This window comes from Canis lupus, chromosome X (genome assembly GCF_048164855.1).
Source record: "Canis lupus baileyi chromosome X, mCanLup2.hap1, whole genome shotgun sequence".
In the NCBI taxonomy this organism is placed as follows: domain Eukaryota; kingdom Metazoa; phylum Chordata; class Mammalia; order Carnivora; family Canidae; genus Canis; species Canis lupus.
The window spans coordinates 18,606,819-18,625,075 of record NC_132876.1 but is presented as its reverse complement, the minus strand read 5'-3'; the positions used below and the strand labels follow the sequence as shown (position 1 = coordinate 18,625,075).

General features: G+C 40.5%; 2 protein-coding genes across 3 annotated transcripts in view; one reads left to right on the top strand and one right to left on the bottom strand.

Annotated features, from left to right (window-relative positions):
* Nucleotides 1–18,257, bottom strand: part of PABIR2 (PABIR family member 2) — a 215,053-nt gene that overhangs the window by 139,042 nt on the left and 57,754 nt on the right. The gene's annotated exons all lie outside the window — the stretch shown is intronic.
* Nucleotides 1,130–1,683, top strand: LOC140627351 (fatty acid-binding protein, adipocyte-like). Its single transcript, XM_072815571.1, has one exon. The coding sequence runs from the start codon at nt 1,130–1,132 to the stop codon at nt 1,646–1,648; it is 519 nt and encodes a 172-aa protein (XP_072671672.1). The 3' UTR covers nt 1,649–1,683.

The window sequence follows — 18,257 nt, the reverse complement described above, 5'->3', positions numbered from 1 at the left end:
GTCAGCCACATTAGTCCCACCTAAGTATGTGGCACTTTTGATCAACAGGTACCTGATGGCCAAGAAGACTCAGAGGCCCATGTGTATTTAGAAATGGAGCCAAGAAAGGGAATTTTTGACTAAAGGCAAATGAACCTAAGTCTTGTAAAGTTTGAGTTCAGCTATAAACACAAAGCCCATGAAGTCAGAGAAAGTCTTAAATTCTCTATCTGAAAACACTCCAATGACATCATCTTGAGCCTGGGAGTGTCTTTGGGGTTTGGAGAAGTGTGAGCCAGAAAGCCTCCATGGAGAAAAAAAAATTTTCCCCATCACAAAGTCTCTCCAGAGACTTCTGGCTTTCAACAAAGCTGGAAGGTGGACTTGGGCTGTGAGGGGCACTCCGAGGGTAGGAGTATACCTTTCATTCCCCATCCCCTGAACTAGCTTCATCAATTAATGAACTTGCCTTTGTACATTACTTGAAAAGTACCTAAAGAACATGCTGCTCTCCAGAAATACCTCCTTCCTGGCTTCTGGCAAGTCTTTTTTTTTTTTAACAACCTTAGGGCTTGACATTCCTCATGATCAGAGAATTTGGACAGGGTAACTTAAGGAGGCCTTAGCAAGCAAGAACACATGACTCAAGCAAGTGGATGCCATCTGGTCAGTTAGAAAGGCTTGTGGGCAAGGGGCACTCAACAGGGAACCAATTATGAGAGGAGTCTCAGGGCCTAAGGTCCCAGCTGGGGGGCAGAGACCATTGAGATCAAATCCCAGGACCTGGCTACTTGAGGCCACTCGGGGACTAGACACAAAAGTAGAGAAGAGAGATTTGAGGGCAAACATATGTTTACATTTTGCCTGGAGCCACACTGGGCAGCACTTCTCCCAGAGTCCTTCTTTCTCACCAGACAGAAGGGACACAAAGCTGAAAGATTGCTCACCTCCTTTTCTCTGCACATCTCCCTCCCTTGCCAAATAAATTGGCTATAAAGGGGACTGTGAATAACTGTTTGGCAGAAAGGCAAGGCCCCTTCTTTATGGGCTGCTTAGTGTTAAATAATTTATAATAGCCATTCTCATAACACCTTACAGACCACGACAGCTTTTTTCTCATCTTGAAGATAATCCTAAAAGCTAAAAAAAAATGTGTGATGCTTTTGTGGGTACCTGGAAACTTAGCTCCAGTGAAAACTTTGATGATTACATGAAAGAAGTGGGAGTGGGCTTCACCACCAGGAAAGTGGCTGGCATGGCCAAACCCAACATGATCATCAGTGTAAACGGGGATGTGATCACCATTAAATCGGAAAGCACCTTTAAAAATACAGAGATTTCCTTCAAACTGGGCCAGGAATTTGATGAAGTCACTGTGGATGACAGAAAAGTCAAGAGCATCATAACCTTAGATGGAGGTGTCCTGGTACAGGTACAGAAGTGGGACGGAAAATCAACTACCATAAAAAGAAAACGAGTGGATGATAAACTGGTGGTAGAATGTATCATGAAAGGCATCACTTCTACCAGAATTTATGAGAGAGCATATAATCCAAGGGACATCGAGCTGAAGTTTGCATTGAACTCTACAACATTCTGTTGGATGTATTGTCCAAACATGTATTGTTATTTTCTACTAATTAGCAAGCAACCGATTTCCCCCAAATGATCTTATCCAACGTGGATGTTTGTTAAATAAAACCTTTTAGATATAAAAAAATAATAATAGCCATTCTCTAAATAGAAAGAATTTCACCCAAGCCATTTTTACCTCACACCTGGGCAAAACCTATGGACAAATATTCTTTATGAACACAGATGTAAAAATCCTCAACAAAATTCAGAATAGGTAAATCCACGGAGGCAGAAAGTGATTAGCAATTGCCAAGGGCTGGGAAGAGGGGAGAATGTGGAGTGTTTAATGTGTATGGGGCTTTCTCCTGGGGTGATGAAAATGTTCTGGAACTACATAGCAGTGATGATTGCACAACAGTATGAATGTACTAAATGCTACTGAGTTGGACACTAAATGGTTGAAATGGTGACTTTTATGTTATGTGTATTTTACCACAATAATAAAAAATCTTCAACAAAATACAGTTGACCCTTGAATAATGCAGGGGTTAGGGGCACCAATCCCCCCATGCAGTCAAAAATCCATATGCAACTTTTGATTCCCCAAAAACTTAACTACTAATAGCCTACTATTGACTGAAAGCCTCAACAATAACAGTTAATTAACACATATTTTGTATATGTATTTTATGCTATATTCTTACAATCACATAAGCTACAGAAAAGAAAATGTTATCAAGAAATTCATGAGAAAGGGTTGCCTGGGTGGCTCAGTCAGTTCAGCGCCCAATTCTTGGTTTCAGCTCGGGTCATGATCTCAGGGTCATGGGATGGAGCCCCATGTCAGGCTCTGCACTGGGCACCAAGCCTGCTTGGGATTCTCTTTCCTCCTACCCTCTGCCCCTTCCCCACCCTCTCTCTTGAAAGAAAGAAAGAAAGAAAGAAAGAAAGAAAGAAAGAAAGAAAGAAAGAAAGAAAGAAAGAAAGAAAATACATTACACTACTGTACTGTGCTTATTGGAAAAGATCTACATATTAGCAGACCTATGCATTTCAGGCCCATGTCACTCAAGGGTCAACTGTACCCCAAAATTGAAGTCAACAACATATAGAAAGGATTATATATAATGACCAAGTGGGATTTTTTAACTAGGAATTCAAGGTTGGTTCAACATATGAAAATCAATCCCTGTAATATGCTGTAGTAATAATAGAACAAAGGATAAAAACCACATGTTCAACTCAATAGATGCAGGACAAGTGTTTTACAAAATCCAATACCTTTTCATGATAAAAACACTCAACAAACTAGGAATAGAAAGTTACTTCCTCAGTCTGATAAAGGGCATCTATGAAAAACACAGCAAACATAAAATTTAATGGTATAAGACTGAAAGCTTTGAGGCACCTGAGTGGCTCAATTGGTTAAACATCTGCCTTTGGCTCAGGTCACGATCATGGGATCCTGGGATGGAGCTGCGTGTTGGGCTCCCTACTCAGCAAGGAGTCTACTTGTCTGTCTCCCTCTGCCCCTCCCTCCCCTCATGCACTCTCTCTCTCTCTCTCTCGCCCTCTCTCTCTCTCTCAAATAAATAAAATCTTTTTAAAAAAATACTGAAAGCTCTTTCCCTAGGATCAGGAATAAGACAAAGATTTCTACTCTCACCACTTCTATTCAACATTGTACCAGGTCAATTAGGCAAGAGAAAAGAAATAAAAGGTACCCATTTGGGTAAGAAAGAAGTAAAAATATCCCTATTCATATATTATCTTATATGTAGAAAATTCTAAAGAATCTACCCAAATAACCTATTAGAGCTAGTAATCATGCTCAGCAAGGCTGTAGGATACAAGAATTATGAGAGAGAGAGAGAGAGAGAGACACACCAAGAAACAGACCCTTAACTATAGAGAACAAACTGATGGCTACCATGGGAAGGTGGGTGGGGAGTTAGATTAAATAGATGATGGTGATTAAGGAGTGAACTTGTCATGATGAGCACTGGATGATGTAGGGAAGTGCTGAATCACTATGGTGTACACCTGAAACTAACAAAACAATGTATGTTAACTATACTAGAATTTAAAATAAAACTCAGCCATTAGAAATGACAAATACCCACCATTTGCTTCAACATGGGTAGAACTGGAGGGTATTATGCTGAGTGAAATGAGTCAATTGGAGAAGGACAAACATTATATGTTCTCATTCATTTGGGGAATATAAATAATAGTGAAAGGGAATAGAAGGGAAGGGAGAAGAAATGTGTAGGAAATATCAGAAAGGGAGACAGAACATAAAAACTCTTAACTCTGGGAAACGAACTAGGGGTGGTGGAAGGGGAGGTGGGTGGGGGGTGGGGGTGAATGGGTAATGGGCACTGAGGGGGGCACTTGACAGGATGAGCATTGGGTGTTATTCTGTATGTTGACAAATTGAACACCAATAAAAAATAAATTTATTTAAAAAACACTTTTAAAAACCAATTGTATTATTATACACAAACCACAGACAACCTGAAAATCAAATTAAGAAAACAAGTCCATTTATAATAAAGTAATAAAATAATTAGGGATAAATTTAACAAAAGAAGTGCAAGGTTTGTACCTGAAAATTATAACACATTATTGAGCAAAATAAAAGAAGACTGAAGTAAATGGAAAAACATCCTTTGTTGATGGATTAGAAAATGTAATATTGTTATGATGGCAGTACACCCCAAATCAATTATTTTGAATTAAACAGATGAAATGCAATCCCTTACAAAATCCCAGTGGGCTTTTCTTGCAGAAATTGACATGCTGATCCTAAAACTCATATGGAAATGGCAAGAGGCCAGGAGATAAAATTATAAAAATGAAAACTCTTAGAAGAAAATATAGCTATAAATCCTCATGACCTTGGATTAGAGTAATGGATTCTTAAATAGGACACCAAAAGCACAAGTGACAAAAGAAAGAAGAAAAGATAAATCGGACTACACAAAAATGTAAAGCTGTTGTACTGCAGATTATACCATCTAGAACATGAAAAGACAGCAAGAGAAATGGGAGAAAATATTTGTAAGTCACACACCTGATAAAGGACTTACTTGTATCTCAAATAGATAAAGAACTCTTATAAACTTAATAACAAAAAGACAAATGACCTGATTAAAAGTGGGCAAAAGATCCCAAAAGGCTTGGCCAATAAGTACAAATAAAAATGTTCAGCATCATTAGCCATCAAGAAAATGCAAATCAGAACTATAAAGAGATACCATTTCACATTGACTAGAATGGCTATAATAAAAAAGATAATAACAAGTGTTGACGAGGATGTGGAGAAATTGGAATGCTTGCACACTACTGGTAGAAATGTATAATGATGCTGCCACTTTGGAAAAAAGTCCGGCACTTCCTTAAAAGGTTAAACACAGCTTGTGACTTAACACTTCCACTCCTAGGTATATGTACCCAAGAGAAATGAAACATGTCCACCCAAAAATTTGTATACAAATGTTCATAAGAACATTATTCACAATAGCCAAAAAGGTGGAAACAACTGAAATGTCCATCAACTGATAAATAGATAAAGAAAATGTAGTACATATATACCATGTAATTTTATTCAGCCATAAAAAAGAATAAAACATTAAGCAAAGTGAAAGATGCTAGACCAAAAATAGGTCACTTATTATATGATTCCACTTATATGAAATGACCAGAAGAGCAGTATCCATACAAACAGAAAGATTAGTGGTTGCCAAGAGCTGGCAGGTGCGGGGGTGGAGTGTGGGGAGGGGGGAATGGGAAGTGACTGCGAATGTCTTTGGTGTGAGGAAAACATTCTGGATTGGATAGTGGTAATAGGTATACCACTTTTTGAATACATTAAAACCACTGAATTTTATTCTTTAAAAGAGTACATTTTATGGCATGGGAATTATACCACAATAAAAAAATGGGAAAAAGGTTTTTGGGGGAGATCACTCTGATTTTTCATATATAACTCAGAAAGAACTCATGGAATTATGTCAACTCTTGTCTTCCTATTTCTAGGAACAAGATTTCTTAGTCCTTATATATATAAAGAAAGGAAATTAGAAATGGAATTGGTGCTGAATACTGTGTTTCTAGCAATAGCAATGTTCATCCATGGATACTAAAAAAAAAAATCCCATCCATTTCATTGAGAGATGCACATAAATAAAAATTTACTTTTTGTAGCTAATAATTATTTTCAAAAACTTTAAGATTTATTTATTTATTTGTGAGAGTGGGGGGAGAGCATGACCAGGGGAAGGGGCAGAGGGAGAGAATATCCAATCAGCCCAACACAGGGCTCAATCCCACCACCCTGAGACCATGACCTGAGCCAACTCCAAGAATCAGTTGCTTAACCCAGGTGCCTCTCTTTTCAAAAACTTTTAATACATTTATTCTATTCTTGTCATTTGTGTACAATAATTATAATATTTTTAAATAGTGTTTTGTGGATACAGGAAGTAAAAGTTAATTCAATTTATGAGTATATTTTTGTTACAGAAAAGTCTGATGGGGGAGCATTATATTTTCTTTCTTTTTTTAAAAGATTTTATTTATTTATTCAAGAGAGACAGAGAGAGAGAGAGAGACAGAGACAGAGACAGAGACAGAGACACAGGGAGAGGGAGAAGCAGGCCCCATGCAAGGAGCCTGAGGTGGGACTCGATCCCGGATCCCGGATCCCGGATCCCGGGATCATGCCCTGAGCCAAAGGCAGACTCACAATCACTGAGCCACCCAGGCATCCCAACATTAGACTTTCATGTATAAAGATGTACTACCTTAAGATAAAATTGCCCGGAGGAAGTAAACTAGAAATACAGATTGAAGGAGTACAATGTTAAATGTTTTTTAAAAATCTCATTTATATGTTTTCAAATAAAATAATGGTGGGTAAAATCACTTTGGAATTTAGATTCCATTAATTAAGTAATTAATTTATTTATTTTTAAAGAGTTGTTTATTTATTTGAGAGAGAGAGAGAGAGAGAGCAAGTGAGTGCAAGCAAGCAGGGGGAGAGGCAGAGGGAGAGAATCTTTGAATCTTTCAAGCAGACCTGAGGCTGAGCTCAGAACCATGATGAGATCATGACCTGAGCAGAAACCAAGAGTCAACACTTAACCAACTGAGCCACCCAGGTGCCCCATCCATTAATACATTTTTAAAAAATGAAGAAAGAGGGGTGCCTGGTGTGCTCAGTTGGTTAAGCGTCTGCCTTCAGCTCAGGTCATGATCCCAGGGTCCTGGGATTGAGTCCCTCCTTGAGCTTCCTACTCAGCAGAGAGCCTCCATCTCCCTCTCTCTCTGCCCTTCTCCCCCTACCTGTGTTCTCACTGGCTCTGCTCTCTCTCTCTCTCTCTCTCAAATAAATATATACATAAATGATCTTTTTTTAAAAAAGAAAAAGAAGAAACAGTTTTATTTTAAATGCTGATGTTTACAATAGATTGAAAATAACACCTCTGCAACTATTTATACTTCAGACTGTAAAACTGTATGATAAAAATGTGCAAGGGGAGGGAATCCCTGGGTGGCTCAGTGGTTTGGCACCTGCCTTGGACTCAGGGCATGATCCCGGGATCGAGTCCCACATTGGACTCCCTGCGTGGAGCCTGCTTCTCCCTCTGCCTGTGTCTCTGCCTCTCTCTCTCTCTCTCTTTCTCTCTCTGTGTGTGTCACTCACGAATAAAGAAAATCTTTTTTAAAATAAATAAATAAAAATATTTTTTTTAATGTGCAAGGGGAGATTTTGTTATTAAAAGGTCAGGGAAGGGACACCTGAGTGGCTCAGCTGTTAAGCGTCTGCCTTCTGCTCAGGGTGTGATCCTGGAGTCCTGGGATCAAGTCCCACATCAGGCTCCCTGCATGGAGCCTGCCTCTGCCTCTGCCTATGTCTCTGCCTCTCTCTCTCTCTCTCTCTCTCATGAATAAATAAAATCTTTTTTAAAAAGAAAAGAAAAAGAAAGACTAGGGAAATGTGAATAAACTGTGGTATTTAGTACAATGGATTGAATGTGACCCCTCCGCCCCCCCCAAATTCACATGCTGAAATCTGACCCCTAATGTGATGACATTAGGAGGTAGGGACTTTGGGAGGTGATTAGGTCTTGATTTAGGTCTTCATGAATGGAATGAGTGCTATTATAAAGGGGACCCCAGAGAGCTTTCTCCTCCTCTTTCTGCAATGTGATTGATGACTGTCTGCAACCCAGAAAAAGGCCCTCATCCAACCATGCGGTCACCCATTTCTCAGACTTCCAACCCCCAGTACTGTGAGAAATAAATTTCTGTTGTTTATAAGCCACCCAATCTGTGACACTTAGTTATAGCAGCCTGAACTAAGACCTTTATTCAGGATTATTGTAACTAAGTTAATTTCCCAGTTTTGATCACTGTATTATGGTTAAGTCAGTTAACATCAGAGAAGACTAGGTGAAGGGTATATGGGAAATCTTTGTACTATTTTTTTTCCAACTTTCACATAAATCTAAAATCACTTCAAAACAAAAAAGTCTAAGAAAATCACAGGAGATTCACAGGCAAAAACATTTGCTGATTATTGAGTGACATGAGTCACAGTGTCTACGAGACAAAAGCAAACCAGTGCAGTTCTTCCTGGTTCTGATCCCCGACAGAAACTTCTACCCCGCTGCCCTCACCACACACTGATGTGATAAGGTCCTTTAGCATCCTCTTACAGGAAACAGAAACAAGTAGGGCTCATTTTTCTTTCTGTAGGTCTGCATTGTGCACTGAGAAGATGCTTACAGCTCTCTCAAGTGCAGGTGTTCTATTTATTTTCTTTTAGAGTGTTCTTCCTGATTACAAAAGCAATATAAACTTCTTATAGAGGGGCGCCTGGGTGGCTTAGTTGGTTAAGTGTCTGACTCTTGATTTCAGCTCAGGTCATGATCTCAAGGTTGTAAGATCAAGCCCCGCCTCAGACTCCATGCTGAGTGTGGAGCCTGTTTAAGATTCACTCTCTCCCTCTTCCTCTGACCCTCCCCCGCACCCCCACCTGTATGTTCTCTCAATCTCTGTCTCTCTCTCTCTCAAAATAAAAAAAAATAGACTTCTTTGGAAAATAGAAATTTTGGAAAACAAAGATAGCTACATAGAAGAAAATAAAAATGCCTGCAATTACACACCACCATGAGTATATTGGGCTATTTCTTCCTAGTCTTTTTCCATGCATATATATACATGATGTGGGGGGGTTCTTTTAATAAAAATACGAATCTTTCCAATGTAACTGCAAACTACTTTTCTTTACAATTACAAGACCATCTCTCCCACATCATGACATTTTTCTCCTACATTTTAAAACATGAATGTTAACTAAGTAAAATTTAAATTAAAAAAATTTAATCACAAGATAAAATTCCCTTGTGTGGATGCACCAAAATTGATATTACTGATCCCCTATTACTGGATCTTGTGCTCATCAACCCTACAGGGCCAGGGGCTCTGTCTCTGCCAGAGTCTCTGCATGCCAGGTAGGCACTTAAACCAAGCCAAATGGACCAACAGACATATGTGGCTAAGAAATACCAAAGAAGATAGGGTTTCTTGCTCTGCCAAAATCTAAGCAAGCCTCAGAATATTGCTTCCTGGTGGATGATGGTGAGGTGTGGTGCCTATCTCCCCAAACCCCTGTTTAGAAAAGTGTTTGAGTATATCCCCAAATATCATATATTTATAATTTTAATATATTTATTTATATATTTACTTTATGCATATGTACTTAAGTACATATATATTGCTGGTTTACAAATTATATTAATGTACTGCATACTAACATAATAATTGTGGACATTATATCATATATCCTAAACCAGAAAATGATTTATAAGTGATAGATGAGAAATTTGTAAATTCTAATCATGTACCCTGAATTTTAGTATGTCCGTTTTCCATCATAAAGCATATACAGAAAATAGAAATTTAGGGACACCTGGCTGGCTCAGCAGTTGAGCATCTGCCTTTGGCTCAGGGCATGATCCCGCGGTCCCAGGATCAAGTCCCATATCGGGCTCCCTGCATGGAGCCTGCTTCTCCCTCTGCCTACATCTCTGCCTCTCTCTGTGTGTCTCTCATAAGTAAATAAATTTTTTAAAAAGAAAGAAAATAGAAATTTAAAAGTGATAAAATAGGGGCGCCTGGGTAGCTCAGTTGGTTAAGCATCTGCCTTCAGCTCAGGTCATGATCCCGGGATCCTGGGATCAAGCCCCACATCTAGTTCCCTGCTCAGTGGGGAGTCTGCTTCTCCCTCTCCTGCTCCCCTTGCTTGTGTTCTCTCTCCCTCCCTCTCTCTCTCTCTCTCTCTCTCTCTCTCTGTCAAGTAAATAAATAAAATTGTTTTTAAAAAGTGATAAACAGGCAATTGGAATAGAAGTTCTAACATTGTCTTCCTGCACCCCAATGTACACACTCTGCTCTGGAGATGGAGTGGGGTAAATGGAGAGATATCCAACCATACCCATTATTTGCTTGGAAAGAGGCAGCATGTCACTTGTCATAACACCTTCAAATAGCTCCTGAAAGCATCCTCTGTCAGGAAGTCAACCTCAAACCCTCTTGGACCCCTCTAGGCATTTCAAATTGGCTCCTGCAGAGGACTGCTGACCTCTGTGCCACATGGCCGTTCGTTACAACGCTGGTATGTTGTCTATTGACTTTAGATTATTGGAGCCTATAGGCAAGAGGCGGGCCATTAATCTGTCCAGCACTTAGCACGCTGTTAGCCTTCATTGTTAGAGGCCACTGTGATTTGTAGACCAAACACTGGCCCTGGAGTCAGAAAACCTGGGTTTTGGTCCTTTCTCTGCCCTTTGCTTAGTTGTGTGACCTTGGGCAAGCCCATTTATCTCTCTGAAGGAAGTCACAGTATGCCATAGGAGACAATGTGACAAGCAGAAGAGACATAGGCCCTAGAAACAGCCATACCTGGCTCAAATCTCAGCCCTGCCATTGGGTGCTATACAATCTGGGGCAAGCTTCTCTTCTCTTGGCTTCCACGTTCTCATTTTCAGTTGGGATAATAATACCACTTATCTCACAGGCTTGTGAAAAGTTACTAGAATAATTACTTAATGAACAGTTGCTGAATCTGACATTTAAAAGGTAAGTAGAATTACTGAATGTCAAAGTCTTCCAAAATCATCTGTCCAACCCCCTCACTCTATGGATGAGCACACTGAGGACAAGACCTGGGAAGGGGGTTTGTCCAGCTGTACTCTGAGCTCTGTCTTTTCTAGAGTCGGCAAACCTGGATTCTCATTAGGGTGCTAGCATTAGCTCCAGGTAAATTCCCCTAAAGCACTCCTCTGCTTATAACAGACATTAATAGTTATTTTACTACATATGAGTGAAGAAAAGGGAAGGGAGGAGAAGAGCCATGACACTAAACCTTATAAGGCGACAGGTCAGATAAAAACATTCAGCCCTCCAGAAAGAATTTGGATGACAATAACATACATGATAATGGCACATATACTACGGACCAGGTATTATTCTAGGCACTTTTCACACATTAATGTACTTAATCCTCACAACAGTTTTACAATCCCCATTTTTCAGTTGAGTAAATGGGGTCAAAAAATTTTGCACTATAAGAGCTACGATTCCAACCTGGTGGTATGTCTCGGGCAGTGGTTCTCCAAATTGAGCAAGCATTGGAATCACTGGAAAAGCTTGTTCGAACACAGATGACTGGGTCCCACCTTCAGAGGTTCTGATTAGGCAGGTCTGGGATGGGGCCCAAGAATTTCTATTTCTAATGAGTTCCCAGGTGATACTGCTGCTGTTGGTAGAAGGGCCATAGTTTTGAACATCAATAGTATATGATTCTAAAGTCAACCACCTTATTACATCACCCAGGTCATCCTCTTGCAAAACCCTTCATTGACTCCTCCATAATCTTAAGATAAAACACAGATGTCTCCTTAAAATACATAGGGCATTTCATGATCTGGTCTTACTTAGCTTTCTAATCTCATCTCCTTCTGGTATCCTCCATACAGCTCATATCCATCCTCCAAAGCTATTTTCCATTTCGGAATGTAGCAGAAGCTCCTTCTGGCTCCTGCCTGCATTTGCTATTCCTTCTGTCTAGGATGCCTGCACTCTCACATGCTCCTTCCACCAACACTTAAGTAATTTCTTGTGCTTTAAAGTTTAACTGAAGCATTACCTCCTTCCACAAACCTAACAGAATCCTACTTCCTACCCCCTCTCCACGTTGGGGTGAGGGGCCTCCTTGGGGCCCCCAGTTCTCTGGCTTTCCTTCCTGCTCTCACTATCCTGCAATTTTCTTTATGTGTGTGTGTGTGTGTGTGTGTGTGTGTGTGTATTTTTATTGGAGTTCAATTTGCCAACATATAGTATAATACCCAGTGCTCATCTCATGAAGTGCCCCCTCAGTGCCCGTCACCCAGTCACCCCATCCCTCTGCCCACCTCCCCTTCCACTACCCCTTATTCATTTCCCAGAGTTAGGAGTCTCTCATTTTCTGTCACCCTCTCTGATTTTTCCTACTCATTTTTTCTCCTTTCCCCTATAATCCCTTTCACTACTTTTTTATATTCTCCATATGTTTGTCCTTTTCTGATTGACTTACTTCACTCCGCATAATACCCTCCAGTTCCATCCATGTCAAAGCAAATGGTGGGTATTTGTCCTTTCTAATGGCTGAGTAATATTCCATTGTATATATATACCACATCTTCTTTATCCATTCATCTTTCGATGGACACTGAGGCTCCTTCCATAATTTGTCTATTGTGGACATTGCTGCTATAAACATTGGGGTGCAGGTGTCTCAGCAGATTTACCCATCTGTACCTTTGGGGTAAATCTGCAGTAGTGCAACTTCTGGGTCATAGGGTAGCCCTATTTTTAAAGAATGGTGAAAATTAACAAGACAGGAAACAACAAATGTTGGAGAGGATGTGGAGAAAGGGGAACCCTCTTGCACTGTTGGTGGGAATGTGAACTGGTACAGCCACTCTGGAAAACTGTGTGGAGGTTCCTCAAAGAATTAAAAATAGAGCTATCCTGCAATTTTCTATAGAGTGGTTTCCCCCATAACCCTGAGGGACCTAGCTTATTCATATTAGTATGCCCAGTACCTGATACATGGTAAATGCTTGTAAATGAATGTACAAGGTTGATGATTGGGGAACATCACCAGAACCCCAATAGCAATATTAAAAACTGTTTGGTGAGGGGCACTTGGCTGGTTCAGTCCATACAACGTAACTCTTGACCTCCAGGTTTTAACTTCAAGCCCCACACTGGGTGTAGAGATTACTTAAAAATTAAATATCTTTTAAAATTAAAAAATACAAACTGGTGAAAATATAGAATCAGAAAAAGTAGACTGCCTCTTGCTATAAGCCTGCCCCTGCCATGCAGAATTGATTAAATTATTTTTCCCATTGCCTGTCTCCCTTTTACCCTTTCTCTTCCTCCCCACCTCCAAGTCCAGCACTGAACATACTCTGCCCCTGCTCCTCAGATTACATTTCCAGTCCCTCTGCCCCAGTCTCTAATTGCCTCCAGGTTGCCATTAAAGCTGTCCCCTTTGCTGTGGGGAGAGAACCTGTCTCTGGCAACACTGTAAGACTTGGCCAACTCAAGTTTGCAGGGGTGTTCTCCTCTTCCCTCAAAAGTAGGGAAGATCAGGAATGAAAGGAGAGGGCTAAAAAAAAAAAGAAAGGAGAGGGCTGGGGGCATATATCCTGGGTGACATGGACTTCGACTCTTGTTCCAGATTATAGTTTATTCTCTTTAGGAGAGTTATTTTCACCCTCTTAGGAGAATGGAATGGGATCATTCTCATTATTTTTTTTCTCTTGCTGACATGAAGGCAGATAATGAATGCTGTTTGGCCTTGTGATTTACAAGTTCCTTGAAATGGGGCAATTGAAGAAGCATAAGCTCAGCTGAGATCTAAGAAGCATTAGACAAGTTTAATATTTATAATTTGCTTCTCCCAATAACTGGCCTCAAGTTTCATCAAAAGAGTTGTGAGTCAGCCAAAGCAAACTGTAGGGAGAGTTATACTTTGTAAAGTGTAACTATGAGATAGGGCCAACCAGCTCTGGTGGAAATTCAAATAGAATCACTTAACAAACAAACAACAACTACTACTACAACAAGCAGCAATGACAAATACTAGAGGAGAAAGAGTCTGATTTCCAGAGTTATATTATAATATTCAAAGTGACCAGCTTTTAACAAAAAATTATGAGACTTGCAAAGAAATAGGCCATACCCAGGAAATAGACCATACTCAGGATAAAACAAAACAACCAACAGAAACTGTCCCCAAGGAAGCCAAAATGTTGGACTTTTTAGACAAAGATTCAAGTCGGCTATTTTATATATGTCCAAAGAGTTAAAGGAAACCATGTCTAAAGAACTACAGGAAAGTGTGAGAATGATGTCTCAGTAAATGGAGAATATCAATAAAGAGGTAGAAATTATTTTTTAAAAGAACCAAATAGAAATTCTGGAGTTGAAAAGTAAAATGGATGTGAAAAATTTACTAGAGAGGCTTAACAGCAGATTTGAACATGCAGAAGAATAAAAATCAGCAAACTTGAAGATATTGATATCCAATGTGAGAAACAGAGAGAAAAAAGAATGAAGAAAAGTAATTAAAGGCTGAGAGACTCATGGGACATCCTCAAATATACAACATATACAGAATGGAAGTCTCAGAAGGAGAGGAGAGAAAGGAGTGTAAAGAATATTTGAAGAAATAATAGGAAAAACTTACCCAAATCTGATGAAAAATATTAATCTACACAACCAAAAAGTTCAACTAACTCCAAGTAGGATAAACTCAAAAAGGTCTGCACCTAGACACATCACAAGCAAACTGTAAAAAAACAAAAACAAATAGTCTTGAAAACAGCAAAAGACAAGTCACTCATCACATACAAAGGATTCTCAATACAATTAACAGTTGATTTTGCATCAGAAACCAGGGAGGCATGAAGACAGTGGGATGATATATTCAAAGTGTTGACAGGCAAAAGCTGTCAACCGACAATTCTATACCCAGCAAAATAATCTTTAAAAAATGAAGGAGAGGGGATCCCTGGGTGGCGCAGCGGTTTAGCGCCTGCCTTTGGCCCAGGGCGCGATCCTGGAGACCTGGGATCGAATCCCACGTCGGGCTCCCGGTGCATGGAGCCTGCTTCTCCCTCTGCCTATGTCTCTGCCTCTCTCTCTATCTCTGTGTGACTATCATCAATAAATAAAAATTTTAAAAAGAAAAAAAAATAAAAAATAAAAAATGAAGGAGAATATTATTCAGCCCCCCAAAAAAGAGAATGAAATCTTGCCATCTGCAACAACGTGAATGGACCTTGAGGGCATAATGCCAAGTGAACTAAGTCAGAGGAAGACAAATATCATATGATCTCACTTATATGTAGAACCAAAAACACTGGGATCCCTGGGTGGCTCAGTGGTTTAGTGCCTGCCCTCAGCCCAGGGCCTGATCCTGGAGTCCTGAGATCAAGTCCCACGTCAGGCTCCCTGCATGGAGCCTGCTTCTCCCTCTGCCTGTGTCTCTGCTTCTCTCTCTGTGTGTTTCTCATGCATGAATAAGTAAAATCTTAAAAAAAAAAGAACCAAAAACACTAACCCAAACTCATACATACAGAGAACAGACTAGTGGTTACCAGAAGTGAGGATATGGAGTGGGCAAAATGGGTGATGGGGTCAAAAGGCATAAACCTCTAATTATAAAATAAGTCACAGGTGTGGAATGTACAGCATGGTGACTATAGTTCATAATACTGTATTGCATATTTGAAAGTTGCTAAGAGAGTAGATCTAAAAATTCTTTATTCACAAGAAAAAAAAACTTTTTTTGTATGTATGGTGACAGATGTTAACTAGACTTACTGTGGGGACCATTTTGCAATATATGCAAACACTGAATCATTATGTAGTACAGCTGAAACTCATATAATATTATATGTCAATTACACCTAAATTGAAAAAAGAGAGGAGGGGCACCTGGATGGTTCAAGCATCTGACTCTTAATTTTGGCTCATGACATGATCTCGGGTCTTGGGATCAAGCCCTGCATTGGGCTCCACACTCAGTATGCTGCCTGCTTGAGATTCTCTTTCCCCCTCTGCCTATGCCCCTCTCTCCCACTTGCACTCTCTCTCAAAATAAATATTAAAGATACTAATGTGGTATTTTTGTAACTCTCTTTTTCCATCTGATTGAAAAGCTAACTGTACAAAGCAGAAAGTATGGATCTATGTTCATGGGTACATCATGTGTAAGAATGTAATTACGATGCTTGATTTACAGATCAGAAACCAAGGCATGCCCAAACTGAGGCATGAGGAGGTAGTGAGCCTTGCCAAGGTCACAATACAGTCAAGAAGTGGAGGCAAGAATTAAACACATGCCTGCCTGATAGCAAAGCCCATGAGTTTAAAGCCCTTGCTATGCCATGTAAGGAAAAGCCCTGGGCCTCTCCACCTAGCTGCCAGAGGGGGGCTTTTTGGAAGAAGCTCAAAACATCCCACCAAAGAAGGTCCTTGAAAATAGCTCCTCCTTCATAGATTTCTATTGTATTACTCACATTTCCCCAAGCACAGGGCTAAGCACTCAGCAGATACTCAGTAACCCCAGTTGAACAGAGTGATCTACATACATAGTTTAGGGACCTAAGGACAAGGCAACTTTAGCAAGGGAGTGGCAAGACCAAATAACATTCACTAAGTGCTTCCTATTATGCTGCACACCATGCTAAGTGTTCATACACATTCAAGTTATCTAGTTGCATCCAAGTAAGAACCCTGTGAATTAGGTCCTAGGACTATCTTGTATCAGCAAAAGATTGGCTCCTTTCTCTATTTTTGAGATATTTAAATCAAATGAAAGCCAAATCAAGCTTTAGAAATGCTGGGCAAAGCCTTCAGCCTTCTTGTCTACATTATAAGTTGTCCTAGGGGCCTGCTTCTAAACTTGGAAAGGCACACGTGCCACCTGGTACTTCATAAATGTTCTCTATAACACTGCCAAGGTAGAGCAGAGAGATTGGCACCATCTGCCTGGAGATTCAGTGTGGTCTATTTATTGGGATTTCTGGAGTATTAGAACTTCTCCCCTACTACCCCTTATTTTCCCAACCACTCCCTCCTGATGCCTGAAATGCCCACAGTATGTTCTGAGGAAGCTTCATCGAAAAATATTTACCCTATCAGCTCTCATCCTAGCACTGTGGCCTCCACCCATGGAGGCTTTTTGCCTCCTAGAGTCTTGTTAATAAGCACGTGTACCTGTTATGCCCCAGGCTCTTATCAAATACGCCCCAACTTGCAGTTCAGTCCTCAGCAGGACTTGACAGCGTGGGACACAGAACCAGTATGTGAGATAAAGGGCTCACCACACAGTAGGAAGGAAAGTGGTGCCAGGGGAGATGAGGGGCTGTGGCCCAAAACCTCTGCCGCGACCTCACTGTACACAGCCCTGGTGACCCTCCCTCCAGTCTACCTAAGGCTCCAGGCAGAAATGAAATCCAGCATCTGAGCAGTCCAAGATTGGACCATCGAGTCATACCAATTTGAGCTAATGGGTGCAGAGGAGGCTGGTCTATATTATGATATTATGGACCATTTTTCAAAATGATACAGTTTTATGACTGCCCAGCCGGTACAGTAGCATGGAACTAATAGCTAACCAAAACCTGCCAAGTCCCAGGCCTGACAGATCTGTTTAATGACAAGAACCATTTATAATTAGTACATTTGGTCTGTAAATGGGCCCCACTCTACTCCTAGCCAACAGTTTGTTCCCAGGGTTGCTATGAGCATGTACCCACAATGCTTACTCCATTTTTAACAGGATCCCAAAGAAAACTCAATCATTATGAAGCCCAGTCCCTGGCAGAAGCTCCCAAATGCTGACCGGGCCATCAAAAGCAGTGACCAAAGTTGTCTGTAGCCAGATCATCGAAAAGTAGTACCATGGCGGGAGCTGAAACCCTGACCTTTGTTACAGTGTAACACCAGCACCCTGAGATGGGAATGGCCTCTGGCTCCCTTATCTGCTAGAAATATACAGTCTCCTGAATGTCAACAGGACACATTTTTTTTTTTGCAGGCATCAAGTCAGGATGTAGGATGTAGTCAGAAGCCAGGGATACAACTTTTTGGTTACATCAAATGAAATTATTAGTAAAGGACACCCTAAGCAAGTTGGCAAGACACCCACTTCTGTTTCCTACCAAGAAAAGTGAATGCACAAGGATCCTGTGTGCATTCTCCCACCATGGTCACACATACTCACACACACTTCACACACAAATCCTTTGTTGAGCTTTGAGGCATGAAATGGGAAATTTAAAAGAAGAGCCTGAGAAGCCATTTTATTTCACTTTCAGAGGGCTTCTCACCATCTGGCAAATGAGCCAGCATCAAGTGATACAGACTGGAGCCCCTCTCATGGAGTCTGACTTTTCATCCTAGATGTAAGGCAATGAACTCGCAGGGCTCGGGGCAGGATAAGCTTCTGATGGGGGGAAATCATTGTAAGTTCTGAAAGTAACCCCCAGTTGGACTTGTGGGTGTAGCAGATTTGTGTTTTGGTGAAGTGAACACCTAAAAGAGGGGAATGTGTGCAAAAGAAAAAATGG

Coding starts and splice junctions, on each gene's coding strand:
- LOC140627351 (XM_072815571.1), top strand. CDS start 1,130: ATGTGTGATGCTTTTGTGGGTACCTGGAAACTTAGCTCCAGTGAAAAC.